The sequence below is a fragment of the Dermacentor variabilis genome, chromosome 6 (genome assembly GCF_050947875.1).
Source record: "Dermacentor variabilis isolate Ectoservices chromosome 6, ASM5094787v1, whole genome shotgun sequence".
Taxonomy (NCBI): domain Eukaryota; kingdom Metazoa; phylum Arthropoda; class Arachnida; order Ixodida; family Ixodidae; genus Dermacentor; species Dermacentor variabilis.
Genome location: NC_134573.1, coordinates 16,292,119 through 16,308,800, shown reverse-complemented (window position 1 = coordinate 16,308,800; position 16,682 = coordinate 16,292,119). Strand labels below are relative to the sequence as shown.

The 16,682-nt window shown below is 47.7% G+C and overlaps 1 protein-coding gene across 3 annotated transcripts in view; it reads left to right on the top strand.

The window, feature by feature from the left end:
• The first annotated feature begins 6,522 nt into the window (after positions 1 to 6,522).
• Positions 6,523 to 16,682, top strand: part of Raf (serine/threonine kinase raf oncogene) — a 221,222-nt gene continuing 211,062 nt past the window's right edge. For 2 of the 3 annotated variants that reach the window (XM_075694807.1, XM_075694804.1), the window contains exon 1: positions 6,523 to 6,670. In XM_075694807.1, the coding sequence (XP_075550922.1) occupies positions 6,563 to 6,670 (108 nt within the window). In that variant the 5' untranslated portion in view covers positions 6,523 to 6,562. The remainder of the gene's footprint in view (positions 6,671 to 16,682) is intronic. The other variant, XM_075694806.1, reaches the window with a different exon arrangement.

Here is a 16,682-nt window from a genome sequence, read left to right as displayed (position 1 = left end):
AGGGACTCAATACATTACTACCATTTGAGGCGTCAAATAAAATCGAATTTGTCCGTTTCATATATTGGACACAATATATGGACACATGTGGTACCCGGTAATACCATGAAATACCCATCACGTGGGTAAAGGGGGCGAAAACACAATCGAGAACCTGAAACGCAAACGATAAAAGCACGCTATGGTGCACGCAAAATTCTGTCAGTGCGCTGTAGCGCGAGGGAAGAAAATAGGGCGAGCACTTGACCTCACCTTTTGGGATACCGCACTAGTAGTGAATCATTAAAAAAAAGCCTGTTTGAACCAGTTCCCTTGTCTGCAACACTCTTGCTAAACGGGAGACTAAAATACCACGATGATGGCTCTATTGCGGAGATCGGCAAGGTGCGCACAGACAGAAGTTTTGCCGCCTTTCTTCGCATTCTGCAAAATGCTTTCTTGTTAGGATCACGCATAGCGGCCGACCCCGACGCTAGGGACACACAGGCACGATTTCGTCCCTCTAACTTTCGTCCTTATACTGCCCTTAACGCCTTAATTACAGCGTCAGTGAAAAGGCGCCTCACATAACATGACAGTGAACTTGAAGAGCTGATTAGTGCCCTCCACTCCGCGCCCTCCAATTGAAAACACTACTGATTTCCAAATTAAACTACACAACCAGATCGCACAACCGAAACTAATCACAGAACGTCGTTTCCTTGACGGCAAAACCCTTCAACACTTACATGACAAAGGGCAGCGGCAGCACATTCAGAACAGTCGCAAACAGACCATAGTGCCATGCGAGTGCAATAACGTAACTATGCCCGGCTTCACGAATAACGTGGCCGCCTTGATCACATAACAATTGAAAACACTACTGATTTCCAAATTAAAACCACACAAACATATCGCACAACCCAAACTGATCACAGAATATCGTTTTCTTGACAGCAAAACACTGCAACACTTACATAACGAAGGGCAGCGGCAGCACGTTCAGAACAGCCGCAAACACACTACAGCGCAATGCGAGTGCGGTGACGCGACGACGCCATGACGACGCGACTATGACCGGCTCGCCTGGCTGCCCGGCATCACGAATCACGTGGCCACCTTGGTCACATGATTTGACGACGGTATCGCCACCTTGCGCAAGGTTGGATCGCGTTGATGGGTTGTTGAATATTGTAGAAGCCGCTAAAGAGGCTGACGCACCGTGGCGTGGCGGTGGCGTTTTGAGTCGTTTGCAAAACGTATTCACCCCTCGTTTTTAAGCTGTCTGGCTTCCAACGTTATCAAAACGTATTCACCCCTCGTTTTTAAGCTATCCTGTTTGGAACGTCTTTGATGCGTCGATTTTGGTCAAAAATCCGTTTCAGACGTTGAATCCCTTAATACGACGTTTTCAAGACTTTGTGTGCTACCTGGGCGGGGGACCGGAAAATCTGGCATTGGATGAACCGTTCACCATCATGGAGTTATTAACAGCCATAGACGAAAGTAATAAGACGAGCGCACCCGGAGCGGATGCCATTACATACAAGCTGCTCAATAACATGAGTGATTCGGCGGCACGCGGGCTCCTGGGTCGTATCAACAAAACCTGGGAAAGCTCGAAGTTGCCCGCAGAATGAAAAGAGACCGAGGTACGGTTCATACCTAAACCCGGCAAACCTCTGACGATCGAGAACATGCGCCCTATCTCGCTCACGTCCTGTGTGGGCAAGGTCTTGGAACGCATGGTTCTCAGAAGACTTCAAGCACACCTGGACGAGATAAATCAGATGCCGGCAACCATGTATGGATTCCGCCAGCACCTGAGCACCCAAGACGTCCTGATCCAATCACACGTACTAGTGATAAAAAGAGCAACGATGCACGCGCCCCGGGTATACTGGCTTTGGACCTCAAAGGGGCCTTCGACAACGTGTCCCACGCCAGCGTGCTCGAGAACCTGCGCAAGACGGGGTGTGGCCGCAAGACCTACGGCTATATTAAAGATTTCCTAACCAATAGAACAGCAACTATCCGGACAGGAAATGAACGGTCAGAGCCTGTGGAGCTCGGAGACAGGGGTACCCCACAGGGGTCTGTCCTGTCACCTCTGCTTTTCAACCTAGCACTCCTGCCCCTGCCCGAACTACTCAATCAGATCGAGGCCGTGGACCACGCGTTCTATGCCGACGATATAACGGTGTGGACGAACCGCGCAGGGTCCGATGCCTGGGCGGAGGAAGCCCTGCAGAGAGCGGCAACGACCGTCCACGAGTATGTCACGACCTGCCGCCTGAGCTGCGCTCCACAGAAATCGGAGCTGCTCATGGTACAGCCCGGAAGACCAAAATAAGAGCCGCCGCCGAACATAATCATCACCATCGACGGCACAGAGATCAAGCCAACGCAGCAGATCCGGATACTGGGCCTGCTGTTGCGCAGCGACGGCAAGGTGCACGCAGCAGTCAACAAAATCAAGACCACATCAGAGCAAGAGCATGATCCGGAGAGTCCCCAACCGGAACAGAGGAATCAAAGAAGAAGACGCACTGCGCCTGGTGCAGGCATTCGTCGTGTCACGCGTAACGTACTCCGCCCCGTACCTCCAGCTTGCGAAGGTGAACCGCGAGACGCTGCACACGACGATAAGGAAAGCAGTCAAACTCGCCATGGGCATCCCGGTCTACTCGTCAACGCAGAAGCTGCTGGAAATGGGTGCCCACAACACGGTGGAAGAGCTGGTGGAAGCATACATATCCCACCAGAGAGTAAGGCTGAGCCGGACAGAGCACGGTCGGGCCGTCCTACGCAAGATAGGATGGCAAATTGAACAGCAACCGACAACGGAGCCGCTCCCCACAACCTGGAGAGACATTATTAAGACCAAGCCCCTCCCCCGGAACATGCAGTCGGGGAGGAACGACGAGAGACGCTCTGCGCGGGCCAAGGCTGGAAGACAGCTGGAAGAGGACCCCGAGGTTCTCTACGCGGACGCCTCGCTTCCCAAGCACGGAACCAGAGCAACGGCGGTCGTTACCACCATCGATAAACTGGTCACAGGCGCGTCGATACGGACGACGAATACAGCCGAAGCTGAAGAAGTGGCCGTGGCCCTCGCACTCGCACAACCGGGAGTGAGGACTGATGTCACAGACTCCCAGACTGCCTACGCAAGCTACCGCAAGGGGAACATCTCTCCCGCGGCACTAACGATCGTCACCAAATGCAAATCAACGGGACGGGCCGTTGAGCTCGTTTGGGTCCCGGCTCACTCGCAAGTGGAAGGCAACGCACTCGCCGACCACTATGCCCGAGGACTGTCAATCCGGGCCGAGGACGAGCCAGAGCTACCGCACCCCGTGACAAGTTACAAAGAAATCACGCAAATGTACAGAAGCGGCCGATGTAGGCTTCCCCGTCCGCATCCGCAACTCAGCCGAATGCAGCAAACGATCGTGCGACGCACACAAGTGGGGGTCGCTAGCGCATCCCGTGCTCTTGCACAAGATGTTCCCTACAGAGCATGGCACTTCATGCCCGTTTTGCAGACGGTCAAAAGGCAATCTAGCACACATCCTTGCAGAGTGCACTAAGCTCAAGAACCCCCCACCCTCTCCAGCCCCAACCCCCCCGAGCGATGGGAGACCATGTTGTCCAGCCCCGACCTACCGAACCAGCTCGCGCTGGCGGCTAGGGGTCAGGAACTGCTGGACGCATATGGGACCTGAGAAGAAGGTTCCACCCCATCTGGTGCCAGCGCGCACCATCCGTCACTAAGGGCTCAGTACAAAAGTTGATTCTCTCTCTCTCTCTCTCTCTGCTTCTCACCCTTTCTGTTGTTCTTGTAAGTAGCCTCTTGACTTCATGGAGCTGCTGAATTGTTTGTCGCACCCAAACGTCCGCTTTTACCATTGTCCTGCAGCCAAAAGCCCAGGACCTTGATACGCGTTCTTCTCAGGACCATATCTTGGATCACTTGTAGTGTTGTCAGTTCTCGTTCATCTTCTGCCTGCGGTTCTCTTTGGTTGGTTACCACTATGTGCTCGCACTTGGCACTGGACAGGGTGAGGCCCCTTTCCTGAAGGTATAGCGCCGTGATATTAACACCTGCTTGCAGTGTCTCTCGAATTTCAGCTGGATATCCTCTGCTGGCCCAGAGCGTGATATCGGCCGCATAAATTGTAAAGTGAAGGTCTTCTACACGCCTCAAGATCTTGCTTAATGCTGGCTAGAATAGTGTGGGTGACAGAAGCGACCCTTGGGGTATACCTCTTGTCAGGTGCCTTTCTTCGGACTCTTCTTTGTTTACCTTCACGGTAACTGTGCGGTTTGCAAGAAACCCTTTTACGTAGTTGTAAAGCTTTTGACCTGGTTGCATGGTTTGCAGTCCTTCAAATACCGCTTGGTGGGTAAAGTTATCGAATACTCCTTTGATATCCAAGCCCACTACGGCTCTGAGTTGGCCGCTGCTCTGTGCTCTGTATATTTCTTGTAGGGCAAGCATCGCATCCTGTGTGCACATGTGCTTTCGAAAACCAATGACTCGAGGATCGACAGAAGTACAACATTCCTGCTGCCACAGGAGTCGTGTAAGGGCCATTCGTTCCATAATATTTCCCGGATATGATGTTAAAGAAATGGGGCGCATGTGGCGAATGGCGATTGGGGTCTTATTGGGCTTCGGTATTGGGATCACAGTAGCCATTTTCGAGGTCTCCGGTATGTCACCGCTTTCCCAAGCTCGGTTTATGATAGCCAGGAGCTGTTCCAGTTGTGTGTCTGGCATATTGCGCAGCATCTTGTTTGTAAGCGTTGCTTGAGGAGGAAGGAGCGAATTCTGGCGTCCCTTTAGTTTCTCGAAACAAATAGTGCGTTGGTTGTATAGCGAAATCGACCCCATCATCGGTGCCAGCGAGCCACTGTTCGCGTGCGCCACTGTTCGTGTCGTTTCTTTTTTTCTTTTGGCTGTGCGCAACACCACCTAATGACGACGCAGAGAAACTAATAGTTATAAATTGTAGTAGTCACACGTACTACTATTTCAAAACATATTTAAGCTTGAGAAGAAAAAATACATTTTTTTGACAATGATTTCATTCATTGGAAGACGAGAAACGTTTCGTTTTGTACCATATACTGTCTGCGAGCAGACGACAAACGAGGGAAGCAAACATCCGGGGAGTTCACCGCTTGCCGATTGGCTGCTCTCTTATTATTCGCTCCGTTCTCACAAATTTTGCATACTGCCACTTTGTGACGTTGCAGCAACCGAATAGAACGCGTATCGAACAACGATCTCCGATCGCGCCCCTGGAAAGCACAAATGTCCAGTTATCCAAATGGAAACTAGACGAGCCAACAGGACACACCATTTGGTTTCGCTAGCCAAATTGGACACGTCACTCGGTTTCGCGAACCTAATTGGACTCAGCAATCGGTTTCCGCGAACCCAATTGGACTATTTATTTGGTTTACACAAATTCAATTGGTTTTCACTTGAACCACTTGAAATCCAATCGGCGTCAAATGGTGCTATTTGAAGAACCCAAAGGAGCCCAAGGGATTTTTCTCTTTTTTACTGGGCGGCCAATGGGGACACCCCCTTGCGCATCTACTGCGGCGCGCCGCGCGCGCGTCCCTGTCAGGAAGGCAGTCGACTCGACTGAGCATCGCCTCGACGGTGGCGGCGCCTGGCGGATGTCAGGTCCCTATTCTCCGATGGCTGCCTCCGTCCAGCGTTGCCTCTGCCTCCTCGCCTGGTAGGCGCTGGGCAGAACGTTGGGCAGAAGGGACTGGTCGTCCTTGAACGACCTTTCAATGCTGCAAAACAGCTTCTCTCGAGGATAACTTCTACATGATATACACTTATATATAAATACTTTATATATGACAAAGTATTCTTAAACGATATACTTTAGTTTTTCTATTAAAACTTTCCTAAGTTTGGCAGTGGGTGAGCAAAATTACGCATTGACGGTAAAGGGCATGCACATTTTACAGGGTAAGGCTCGACTATTGAAGTTGAGAGCAGAAAAGAAAGATTTGAGAGCTTATATCGATAAAAGGTATAAACAGCCCCCCCCCCCCCCCCAGCTGTCGGGCGCGTTATAGCGGCGGCGCAAGCAAAAGGCGGCACGAGCACTTTTGCTTGCGCGCGCACACATTTTTATGGAGTCACCACGGCTCCGAATAATCCACAGCGATTAAGAGATCTATGCAAAACGCGCGCGGCGCAACATCCGCTCATGCGCAACATTCTGTGCAAGCTTATCGCTGCTTTGCGATCGAAGATTCGTAGAGCTTAAGCGCTTTCTCATAACCTCTGACGAATTTGCCGTGTGGCCCAAGCTTCACTTAGTAACTTCCAACACTGAGTGAAGGGGGCCAGTACGACCGTTCAAACATCCACTGCAAAAAGCAAGAGCAGTTGAATGCAGCTGCAGACACGCAACTCACCCCAACTGCAGCCGCCGCCGCAGCCGTGCAGGCCGGGCGAACAGGGAGCAAAGCCGCAGGGGGAAAGGGTGGCAGCACCGTACAATCACGTGACCCAAGGGCCATTTGGCTATTTGTGCGAGCTAAGATGGCCGTGGTCCCGGAGCAACCATACAACGGTTCGGTCCCACCTTTGGGACTGAACTCGCCACCTGCAAGCTACGAACAGGACGACAGGGTTGCACTGTCGGGCGAGGTAGGCTGCTTACGCATCTCTGCTTCACAGCGGGCACTGGCGAGCGCGAACCCACGAACGCAGCGCGTCGACCTAGCAGCGGCGCTCGATCGGCGACGCACGGTGCCGTGCTCGCATCCACCGTCCACAACCGCACGGGCAGCGATCACCCGTGCACATAGGCGGCGGTGCTCGGGCCCGCGCTTTGCCGTAATCCCCACATGCCGAGCGCCGCGCCCGCCAGCGAACCAACAAAAGCGGCGACCGCTGGAAGCGCGCATGTCATTCTCGGCCCGATTGCTGCACTGCAACTGGAGTGTGTTTTGGCGTCTACGAGTGGCTTCGAGTGACCTGGCGGACGGGTCGTACTTGCTGCGTCTGTCGTGCTAAAGCAGAGTTCGAGGCTGCGGATCGCCAGCACACTCCCCCCCCCCCCCACACCGTTCCCTCCCCTCTTTTTATTTTTTATGTTTATCTTACTCGTGTATCACTCGCGGTGCCAAGTCGTCGAGCCGTCTGAAAAGTGGCTTCGTTGGTATTGAGACGTCAAGACGCGATGGTTCGACCTCACCGATGGCGGGAGACCGCGTCTGCGAAAACCGCCCCGTCGTGTAGCTGTCGGTGCCCAGCCGGCGCAACCCGCAGCGAAGCGTTTGTTTACCACCCGAAGTCGTGGCGCCTCCACGGTTGGGTCTTCCTATTTCTTCGCAGTCACCGGTGATCGCAGATCATTCGCTAACGTTTGTTTTGGTAGAGGCCCAGTAATTGCTTTCGCTTCATAAGGCGCGTCCTTCGGGCTTTTCCGCTGTCGCGCACTGGCATTTGCTCCGTTGTCGCTCCCACCAGTGTGTCTCGCTCATCGTTGACTTGCTGCTGTACGAACACTGATCGCGAACTGTGTGCGCATGGACGTAGCGGTGGTTTCACAATGACCCCGCATGGCTCGTCTTTTCTTCTGGGGACCCTGCATGGCCAACGTCGTGTTGCGTTGCGTGTGGGAAACTGGGTGACTGACGATGTCTGATCCTTCGCGTCAATCGTTATTTGCCTCCAGTCCGTGTGACAGCACGTGTCAGCATCGCGACAGCGTGACGTTCAAACCGGCACACATTTAACACAGACGAGATGCAGCTATTCTCTTTAATGTGAATAGCCGACTGACTATTCTGCAGGCATTTGGCAGCCAAGTGACAGCATGCAAAATGATGAGGAGGCATTCCTTTCAGCTTTTCAGTACAAGTTTTTCGTTTTCTTTGAGGCCATCATGGGGCAACTTGAGCAGGGCCCACTGGTACCTGCAGTATGCATTCTTGCACCTTGTTGGAAGGTCCTTGTTGGACGTGGGGAGGTTATTATGACTAATAAGGCGAGTGTTTTGACACATCTGTGATAGTCTGGCTCCCAGGAAGGAGGGGTGTTTGTTGATTTCTATGCATTGCTTGCTTGAAGCCAAATGGAATAGGGACTCGCAGTGCACATAATGGGGTGTGTTCATTGCAGGGTTACTGTAATTTGGGACACTAGTACAACAAGCAGCTCAAGAATGTGTTGCTCTCCTGTTCTTGGGGACATTTGCGCTTGTTATTCAATGTTAGTATTTGGCGGTATTGTCTGCCCGTATTCTCTTTATTTGAAATGTTGCCTTTGTGGCCTCAAAAACACAGTACTCATCAGACAGCAGCATGTTGTATTGAAATGTGGCTTCTGCCTTATCTCAGATGGGTGAATTAATTTTGTGCAGAACTTTGTGTCGCGGAATTATGCTTAATTCTCCGAGGCTTCAAGCTAGGCACAGACACATTCTAGGAAAAAAGGTTTCACTCATCCAGGGAATGGCCTAGCCATTGCAGTCAGTGACTGTGTAGGAAAACTATGAAGCTGGAAACTGCTTTATACTGCAGTTAATATAGAAGGAAGACCACTCTTCTAAAAATCTCGATATCTTTGTTTTATTCCAAAAGAGTGGCAGCATGAAGCGGCGAAGAGTTCTTTCTTTTAAACTTTTGTGTTGCCCGTGCTCGAATGAACTTTCTTGTTCCTTTTTGATTGCCATGTAGAGTCACTCGGTAGCAAATTGGCCAAACTGTATAAATTGTTTTATTACCAGCGGCTTAATCCAATCTACAAATTATAAAAAGAACATGTTTGTTATGGTGGCAATGCTTTCTTGTTCATGAGAGCTATCTGGGTGTGTCTCAGAGCACTATACTCTTGCTTGTCCTAATATTTGCATAAAGAGAAAAATAATTGCTCCAAATTATTTTCAATATCATATGACTATTAGTACTACATTACAGATGCCCTCTGCCTAACTGGGATTTGAAAAAGTATGCACCAGTAAAAGAAGCATTTTGCAGATCCCTCGCAATGTAGGTGTCTATGCTAATGTTTTGCTTGCACAGCATATCATAAAGCATATTAAATGTTTGTTGCGTAGATTTCACGCTATGGTGAGGAAGAATGTGGCTCTCTCAAATGAGTGGGAAACTGTTGGTGCTTCGCTTTGTGAAGCACGAGCATTGTTACTCACAAGTCTCACTGATAGCTTCTTTTTGCTTTTTGCAGCGATGTGTTTGCATTTGGTGCACCGCGAAACAACAGTGTTTATGCAATTCAATATTTTCTGCTGTGAGAGCTTGCTTAGAAGCGCCGTTTAAAAAATTTTACATGCCGCTATTTTGCTGCCAGCCTATCTATCACGATGCTACAAGGACACCACTGTATACCATAATTGTGACTTCCGTTGTATAACATGTAAAGGCATCTCGGATAGGTATGTAATAGTAATGTGCAATGAAGTACTACGCATCTAAATACATGTACACCCGCCGTGGTTGCTCAGTGGCTATGGTGTTGGGCTGCTGAGCACGAGGTCGTGGGATCGAATCCCGGCCCCGGCGGCCGCATTTCGATGGGGGCGAAATGCGAAAACACCCGTGTGCTTAGATTTAGGTGCACGTTAAAGAACCCCAGGTGGTCAAAATTTCCGGAGTCCTCCACTACGGCGTGCCTCATAATCAGAAAGTGGTTTTGGCACGTAAAACCCCAAATATTATTATTATTAAATACATGTAACCATTCTACACCCTTTGTGCCGTAGTGGCACATAGCCGTATGTTGGAATGCCCAATCATACCCATCATCATACCCCATGACGCAAGAATGATGTAGCTGAAACGTAAGTGAAAGGAAAGCATGAATTAGGAGGTCAGTGTGCACATTGAGTGATGAATGTAACAACCATATGAAGTCAAGGATAGCATTAGGAAATTTATTTGTAGTCCTGAAAGAAGTGTCGAAATGATAAGCTAAATGGAAGTGGATAAAAACGCAACTTACCGCTGGTGGGATCCAAATCCATGACTTCCGCATATGTGGGTTACACTGCCATTTGCGCTGGCTGTGGTGGCAACTGTTCCCATGTCCACATACTTAGGTGTTTATGTGTGAGTGGTATTATAATCCTGGTGCCTGTCACAGTTGTCTTGTAACTAAAGAAAAATCTGTATTGTATGCCAATGTCATGCCGAATGTTCCCCGATTGACTAAAACAAGGATGTCACATCTGCGCGAAAAACATCATTGCTGCAAAATGTTGCCCTGCTGGATCTCCTGTAAACTGAAATATTCTAGCAGGGAAACATTTTGTCAGTGATGCTGCAGTTTAGGCATACATGACATCCCGGTTTCAGTTACAAGTGGCAAGATAGCATTACACCAGCATACAAAACAGAATGCTGTGCTACAAGAAATTCGTAAGACCATAGGAACGGCTTATATCTGGAAAAACACTCTTGAGCAGCATTATTTCTGCCAATATAAACATTCTTTCCTGATGTTCATGCCTCATTCAAAAGTAAATGATACTTTACTTTGTGGGTGCCCTAATTCTTATAAAGTATCACAGTATGCTTGCATAGTGTCACGCAGAAATACTGACCAGCTCTTCAGCATACCACCCATTGGTGAATTCCTTACATATTGTATGTTACAGGAGCTCATAGATAAATCAGGATATCATGTTACTTTTTGGACAGACTGTACAGATGAGCTCTTCATACAGGGCAGTGCATAAAACATGACTGCAGGCTAAAATGCAGCAAAACATCTACTTCGCACCATGTTACATAGTCAAACTTTATTACCTAATCAATGAGAAAAGATACAGAATGTGTAATTAGCAAGCATGGCAAATAGCCGCTAAGGTGGCCATGTGTGGACCTTGATGATGATTAATTCCACAGTCAGTGCAGGCCAGCCTTTGTAGCACTGGCTACCCACAGAAGCTTGCTGTCGCAGGTTGCGTGTGAAGGTTCTTACAGACAAAGGCAAGTAAAATCTGCACATAAGAGAAAAAAAAATGAGAGTAAATGAGAATGCATAATGAAACTTCAATTAGCAATATTTGCACGAACAGCAGGAACTGGGAAAATAGGGCAGGACACTTTAATTAGGCGAACTAAGAACCATTAGGCAGGGACCTTGTCTTCTCTTCTGCAATGTGCAAGATTTTCGTCTTTCTCTAGGTGCTGCATATTGGATGTGACAATATGTGCCAAGCGAGAAGCTTGGCTTGCATTAAAACAAAGTCCGAGGACACCTAAACACTTACGAGTTGTGAACTTGCACAGACAAGAAACGTGCCGATAACACAGGCTTCGGAGACAGGGTGACATGACATTGCGTAGACGCCCTTTCCCCTCACACAAGACCTAGTGCGCTGGTTTTCCGTTTTGCCCACTCTGCTCCGTAGAGGCATGCTCGTGGCATTGCAGCCAATGGGAACTCCATCGTGGCATGCTTGTAACATGCTGTCGCAGCCAATGGGAGTTGAGGCTGCTACAGATGCCGCATGGCAGCTTTTTCACTCAGTGAGGCATTTGATGCTTTAGCATGAAAACATTTTTTGGGTGCTTTGTCAGTGCACTGGAATATGAACCCCATTTGGTGTAGGTCAGTAATAAATTTGCGTTCCCTAAGCTTGGCCATTTAGGTCCTGACCAGTTTGCTTAACAATGGGTTGAGCACAATTAACAGGAATTTTGTGAACATAAACGTGGCCTGGGCAGTGTGCAGTCATACTGTACAGTCATACTGTACAGTCATACACTTGCCTGAGATCGCGCTGGTGCTTTGATTGTGGATGCTTGAAACCACACTAGCTGTTGCTTTCAAATTGGGTGGATCTACAGTTGACCATGTTGGGCATGTTCAGGATAAGTGCACCAGTCCAGAATGGAGTCATGCCATGTAGGACTAGTGGCAGCAGAAGATTTCATGAAATGGTTTTGGTGGCAAAAATTATCAACAAAGACAAAGCTGAATTCCTTTTCCAGTGAAGGAGTGTAGAAGTATGCAGTGAAGAAAGTGCATTACCCCACACAAAGTGTGTTTTCTTAGCAAATAGCAAATGTCCTTTAATATTAACAAAATTCTCCTGCATACGATGTTGCCACAGCACATACCTCCCCAACAATTCCTTCAATCATATCGTGAACATGGGATAAAATATTGGTATTTCAAAAAACACCACGATACATGCCATGTCTGCTGCCACTTCTTTTAATTTGTCCAATGTGCTTTCTTCCACGGGACAGTGTAACATTATATATAACTTGCACGATAAATGAACCTTTCCACACCTCAAGTCTTGTGCCACACATGGCGGCACTGTAGGCTATGCTTTCTCTCTCCTTGCCATTCAGTGTCCTTAAAGGGCCCGTCACCAGGCCACATAGCAAATTTCGATTATATGCTGGAAGTTGTTACGTACCCTCTAGGGAGCGTTCTGCCACAAGCATTTTTCAAATTGGTTCATTAATAGCCGAGATAGAAATAATGAACCCACGATTTCGGGAGGCGAGCTCCACTGCCATGAGGTTCACTCTCTCCACTAGTTCCTCCAGCCTCTGCAAGCGAAATTCCTTGCCTGCTTCCTCCATACCAGAGTTCGAGGATTGCGTGGCACATGTATCACGGGCCCCGCCTTCATTTTTTCATTTTCCTCGCTTTCTTGCGGCGCTGCGCACTTCCACTGATGGTGTCGTAGGCGAGCTGTTGCGTTTGTCTCGTTACACGCAGTGTACGATTTTGCGCACTGCACAAGAACACCTGACTAGTGGTATATGTCAGTGCTTCACGAACACTGAGGCACACGCAAGCAGATCACAGAGCATGACCACACACTGGAACACGGTAGAAAATGACATAGTTCCGTTGTCTGCGCATGTAACGCACGGCGTGGGTACAAGCAGATGAAACGGAAGTACATCACTCTTGCTGTAGTGCAAAGTAAAACAAACGCACGCAGACATTCAGTTTGTGTGGTTTGTTAGTTCGCTAAACTTTACTTTTTCTCTTGAAGCAACAGATTATACAAACAAAAAATATTGCCTTGAATAATTCTCAAAATCACGTGCCACTATGAGCAGCATCACAGCACTGCCATTTACGTAGGCGCACTTGTGCGATATGCGTCGACTCCCTGGCTGGGAGCACGGAGCCCGCTAGGAGAAGGGCAAGTGGCATTCGATTTTGAAATTTCAGCTCTTTCCACAGCGCATAGCAATGCAATACTTAGCAGACACGATAGTTAGCTAGCATTGTATGCATGGAGCCTTTCAGCTCAAAATGGCCAGACCTGGTGAGGCGCCCTTTAAAGGTGCCCTTTAAAGGGCCCCTCATCAGGCCCCATGGCAAATTTTGGTTATAAGCTGAAAGTTGTTACGCGTCCTCTAGGGAGCGTTCTGCCGCAAGAATGTTTCAAAACGGCTCATTAATAGCCGTGATAGAAATATTTAAGTGCCGCGAACCCATGATTTCAGGAGGCGAGCTCCACTGCATAGCGAGACACTCTTTCCACTCACCCCATCTAGCCTCCGCAAGTGAAATTCCTCCCCTGTGTTCTCCTATACCGGACCTTGTTGGATCGCGTGACGCATATGACGCCATGAGTCACGAGCTGTTTTGATTGTCTTTTTTCATACAGCACACTATTTTGCACACTGTGCACAAGGACTCGTCACTTATAATTCAGTGCTACACGAATACTGAGGCAGAACAAGTGGATCGCAGGGCATGATCACGCACTGGAACACGGTAGAAAAGGGCATAGTTTCGGTACCTGCGCATGTGACTGCACGACTGTGAGAACAAGCAGACAAAGCGGAAGTACATCTCTCTTGCTACGCTGCAAAGGAAAACAAAAAACACGCAGACATTCCGTTTGTGTGTTTTATTATTTCTCTAAACTTCCATTCGTCAATTCAAGCAACAGACCACACAAATGACAGATGACGCCTTGAGTAATTCTTGAAGTCACACGCTACCACAAGCGACGTCGCACTGCGGACCCGAGTACGTAGGCGCAGGGACGCGAGTTCGTCACTGTCCGCCTTGGAGCGCAGCGGCCACGAGGAGGAGGGGAAACAGTGTTCGGATTGAAATTTTATACCTTTCCCCGGTGCGTAGCAATGTAATTCTTTGCAAACACTATCATTGTCATGTATTGTCAGCTCAAAATTGCCAGGCCTGGTGAGGGGCCCTTTAAGAGTGCTGCTGATGTTGGCTTGCCATAACATTGTCTGCTGTGGTATCAGCACATTGACCTACTTGACCTACCAAGTTTAGAGGATTTTATTGCACCAAAACGGTATCAAATACAAGAAAATGCTTTATTATTCATGATGTCATACTAATGTAGTGGTGCCGAGGTTTTGATGTCGCAGTTGTGTGAACACATGGATACCTATTACATAAGAACAGTACAAGAGAAAGAACAAAAAATGAGCCTTGTTCACAACTCAGGTATGTGTGTAACGCCTGTTATGTATGTTTACCCCATCTCACTTAGAAGTAAGGATTCAAATGACTTGGAAGTGATCTCTGCACGACGCTAACATTCAATATTCTACACCTTTGTTTGAGTCATCCCTGATTACATAACAGTGCATTCTAACAGCAAACCAGCTTACAATCATAGAGGATTTGACAAACGAACCAATTTTTTAACAGTGATCATGCGGAAGTAGCACTATTTCAGCACGCAAATAATTCAGAGGGCACTTTGGTTTGAGGACAAAAATAACTGATCAAATGAATGGGACTTAATGTCCCCTAGTGAGGGTCTCTGGATTAATTTTTACATGAATGTTCTTTTGATGTGCAGTAAAGCCTAAGTACAGAAGTATTTTTGCATTGCAGCCCTATCACAAAGTGGCTGCTGCTACCTGCAGTCAAACATGAGACAAGAAATGGCTGGGCATGCAGCAGGCAATATCTCATTGCACAATAGACTCGATGCACATGTGACTATGCATTGAAACCAGGCTTCACAAAAACTTAGAACGACAGAAAGCTGAGCTAGTTGGTAAAGATCCATTATGCAAAACGGTGAGGCATGCAGACAGGACACAAGAGAAGTGGACAACACGAACGCCTTACCAACACGGCGTTCGGGTTGTCCACTTCTTTTGTGTCCTGTCTGCACGCCTCACCTTTTTGCATAATAATTCACAAAAGCCATTGCATTTAGGCACAGGTCCCTTCCTTGGACTACGTCCAACTTTTTCTAGAACTATTCATTAGACCACTGATTAATTTAATTAAATATTGAAGGTATATTAGTGCCCAAGTTTATGTGTCACTTAAGCCTCTTGGAATGCTTATTGGTTTTGCTACTTTTATTATGGCTACAGTATTTGCAGTCGTATTTGTCTTGTAAAAATAATTACTGCTCCACTCATGCATGTAATTTGGTGCATCAAATGTCTGCATACATTCCTTATTTAATTATTCAAGGGCCACACCTGCTTGTGCTAAATATGGCCCAAACTATTACGGAATAAAGAAAGCTAACTCTGGGGATTGCCACCCAACTCAATCCATAATTGTATTGTCCTGGAAAGTTAACTTGGACTGATTTTGAACAGGAGTATGTGGGTATACCAAAGAGCACAGTCAAATGTGTTTCATCATTTGTTGTCATTTCATATTATTTGTATAAGAAAAATACTGGGGAAGTATAGCAGATTTGTGCAACTAAGCAAAAACAATTTCAGCTCCTATACTCCCTAGCAGGGTGATGGAATTAAATGTTTATCGTTCTGGTTTTAGTTCCATTCCACTGAAAACAGTTCTGTTCTGGTTCTGCACCGGAACGAAAAAAAAAAAAAAAAAGAACCGTAGCGGTTCATAACGGTTTTGGTTTGCAGACAAAAATTTTTGAAGCAAGCTAACGATAAAAACATACGTAATGGAATGGTAAGGAAATACATCTACTTAGGGCAGGTAGGGACCGCAGATCTGGAAATGAGGCTGAAATAATCAGAAGAATAAGAATGGGCTGGGGGTGGGTTTGGCAGGCATTCTCAGATCATGAACAGCAGGTTGCCATTATCCCTCAGGAAAAAAGTGTATAATAGCAGTGTCTTACCAGTACTCACCTACGGGGCAGAAACCTGGAGGCTTACGAAAAGGGTTCTACTTAAATTGAGGACGACACAACGAGCTATGGAAAGAAGAATGATGCGTGTAATGTTAAGGATAAGAAAAGAGCAGATTGGGTGAGGGAACAAACGCGAGTTAAAGACATCTTCGTTGAAATCAAGAAAAAGAAATGGGCATGGGCAGGACATGTAATGAAGAGGGAAGATAACCGATGGTTATTAAGGGTTACGGACTGGATTCCAAGGGAAGGGAAGCGTAGCAGGGGGCGGATGAGATAAGAAGTCTGGAAGGACAACATCGCCACAATTAGTACCTGAACGGAGTAGTTGGAGAAGTACGGGAGAGGCATTTGACCTGCAGTGGGCGTAACCAGGCTGATTATGATGATGATTAACAATAAAAACATTTATTTTTCTCGATAAGTGAATTATAAGTGATCATGCTCAGTGCCTTGAGCATGAAATTAGAAGCAGCACGTCATCGAGTGCACTTGCCAAAATGCGAGGCTGCTGTTCCGATAAAACGAACTTAAGGGGAAGCGTGGGTTCCAAAACCAATTTTGTTAATTTTAGTGTGAACTGGGAGG